The sequence below is a fragment of the Sinocyclocheilus rhinocerous genome, unplaced genomic scaffold (genome assembly GCF_001515625.1).
Source record: "Sinocyclocheilus rhinocerous isolate Xijiao unplaced genomic scaffold, SAMN03320098_v1.1 scaffold3798, whole genome shotgun sequence".
NCBI lineage: Eukaryota > Metazoa > Chordata > Actinopteri > Cypriniformes > Cyprinidae > Sinocyclocheilus > Sinocyclocheilus rhinocerous.
Window position 1 is genome coordinate 3,784 of NW_015647484.1, and position 2,682 is coordinate 6,465.

General features: G+C 36.9%; 1 protein-coding gene across 1 annotated transcript in view; it reads right to left on the reverse strand.

Annotated features, from left to right (window-relative positions):
• Positions 1–464: 464 nt before the first annotated feature.
• Positions 465–2,682, reverse strand: part of LOC107709211 (procollagen-lysine,2-oxoglutarate 5-dioxygenase 3-like) — a gene marked incomplete at its 3' end in the record, with an annotated part of 15,546 nt that continues 13,328 nt past the window's right edge. The window contains exons 13-15 of the mRNA XM_016513649.1: positions 2,420–2,561; positions 669–782; positions 465–536 (exon numbers count right to left, since the gene is read on the reverse strand). Of these exons, the coding sequence (XP_016369135.1) occupies positions 465–536; positions 669–782; positions 2,420–2,561 (328 nt within the window). The remainder of the gene's footprint in view (positions 537–668; positions 783–2,419; positions 2,562–2,682) is intronic.

The following is a 2,682-nucleotide window of genomic DNA, read 5'->3' on the forward strand; positions in this document are numbered from 1 at the left end:
TAAGATGAGATTGAAATGATCCAAACATATAATGCAGTGATTGAGAGCTGAAGAAATAAAGGCTCCTCAGAAGATGTGAGATGTTCTGGAGGCTTGTGAAGATCATTCCTCCGCTGAGGAACAGTGAAAGTAAAGCTTCTGGAAACAAACGCTCCTCAAAAGATCCTGAGGATCAGATTTGAGACTCTAAAACATGATTGATGGAGAATCAAGTAAAGCTGAGCTGCTTCAGTCCAGTAAGTGTTCATCTGGAGATATTACTGCATTTATTCTGACGCTTACTTGATAAAACTCATTCAAGATTTGACACGAGAAGCAGCAGCTGTAGCTGGACGTTTGTACAATTACACTAAAAGAGTTTTACTGGATAAAACACTCTAAACTATCAATCAGAGACAGAGGACATGAGGGGATCGAGTGTGAAACAGTGTGATCATTTAGACACATCAGATCTTCAGTCTCACCTGCTCAACGAGGTTCTCATCGTCATCAAAAATCTTGGAGTAATTCTCATGGATGTATTTCTCTCTCCAGTCCTGAGATCACACACACAATCTCACACACACACACAGAGAGAGACACACACACACACACAATACACACACAGGGTTAGTCTGCGCTCACGTGCGTGTCTCTGCACTCGTGTGCTTCACGTGTGAATCTCTCACCACTGGGTTGTCGAATATCTGCCACATGTCCGGATGAAGACGGCTGATGTTGTAATTGGTGGAGGAGATGAGACGGCCGAACTCATCCCTGTTGGACACGAACATGAAGATGCCCTGCAGGAGGAGACACAAACCACTGACTCCACATGACGATGCTAACCTGGATATCTGTATAATAATTACTCATCTGTCCTCACACAGTTAAGAGACTGAGTCAATAGGGTAACATTTGTTGTATTACACGTTTTCTGAAACACTTCATGTAAATATGCAAATGAAGAATTGTCTAAATAAGTATGCTTTAATTTGCATACATTTCCAGAACAGAAATCTGAATCAAGGTTCGTAATTCTTGTTGATTTTGTTTTCATATTAGAGTTTGATTTTGGTTTTCTCTTTTTATCACTCCATAAATCAGAAAATAATATCAACAGATATTGTACAGCCCTATTTTTGATTTGTTTATCCAAATTTTGCCAAATGTAAATTTAAAATGACTTGATTCTGTGATTCTGTTCCATGTTTTCCACATTGCATAAATCATCAGGCTATATAATATTCATTAGGGATGCATATTTTTAAAACAAATTATGAGCTCTAAAAGATTTTCAGAATGTTTACAACTCTTTTGCTTTAGACCATTTACAAATGTTAAATCATAAAATAAAATGTTAAGGTTACCACTGCATCTTTCTGAAAAAAATTAAATAAAATGCAGTGATTAATATATAGTTCATTTATAGTTATTTTCAAATCTTCAATGTACTGTCGTTATAAAATAACTTTATTATTGTTTATTTAATTCTAACAAACAAGTTCCTGTTAAAAACTAACCAAAATTAAAAATAATTATATATCGGTATCGGCATCAGCTATCGGCCAAAATGAGTTGAAAATTATCGGCATATCGGATATCGGCATAAATCCAATATCGTGCATCCCTAATTAAAGGTACTGACAAATCAGCATATTATTATGATTTCTGAAGATCATGTGACACTGAAGACTGGAGTAATGATGCTGAAAATACAGCTGCGCATCACAGAAATAAATTACAGTTTAACAGATATTCACATAGAAAACAGCTGTTTTAAATTCTAATAATATATCACAATATTACTGTTGTGTATTTTTACTGTACAAATAAATGCAGCCTTGCTCAGCAGAGGAGACTTTTTAAAACATTAGAAAATATTACAGATCCCAATTTGAACACTATGTTATAATAAATGTATTAATAGAGCTGTTGAAATTATTATTATCTATTATCGTCTTACTATTTTATTTTATTTTACAGAGCAACAGTAAAATTTACAATACTAACATGAGGTTATGAATGCTGATGGAGCTTTTATTTTGGTGGAAACACGCAGGAAGACCTCAGTGCTTTTTTGTTGTTGTTGACAGCAGCAGATTTATAAATTATTCTCATTGCGATTTTGGGAAGATGTCGCACGTATCACATTGTCACATCCATGCCTTGTAAAAAATCATAAATTTAATCTATTTGATTGCATCACCAAAAATGTCATTGCTCGGTACAATTTATTCAGTCTTTTTGCTTTTTCGGCCGAACACTGAAAGAGCTTTTTTTTGTCATTTTCGTCCGAATAATTCCGGGTTGCTGAACATCGGTGCATCCCTAATATTCATGCTGCAGGTTCATTTTCTAATTTAAAATAAAGTCAAATCAAGGATAAATATCCGCTGACCGATGTAGAAACGGAAGTTATTTTTCCCTGCACGCTCACCTGCTCGCGGACGCTCTTGCAGAAGCTCATGTCTGGATCCATGCCCTCCTGCTTGTAGAGAGAAACGGGGGCCAGACGCGAGCGCAGAGTCTCTCCGCGGATCAGATAGACCTGAGTGATGTAGGGAACGTTCCACAAACCTCTGGTGGACAGGAGGAGACGTCAGGCTGCTGTACTGATACACACACACACACACAGACACACACACACACACACTCACTCACTCACACACACACACACACACACACACACACTCTCTCTCT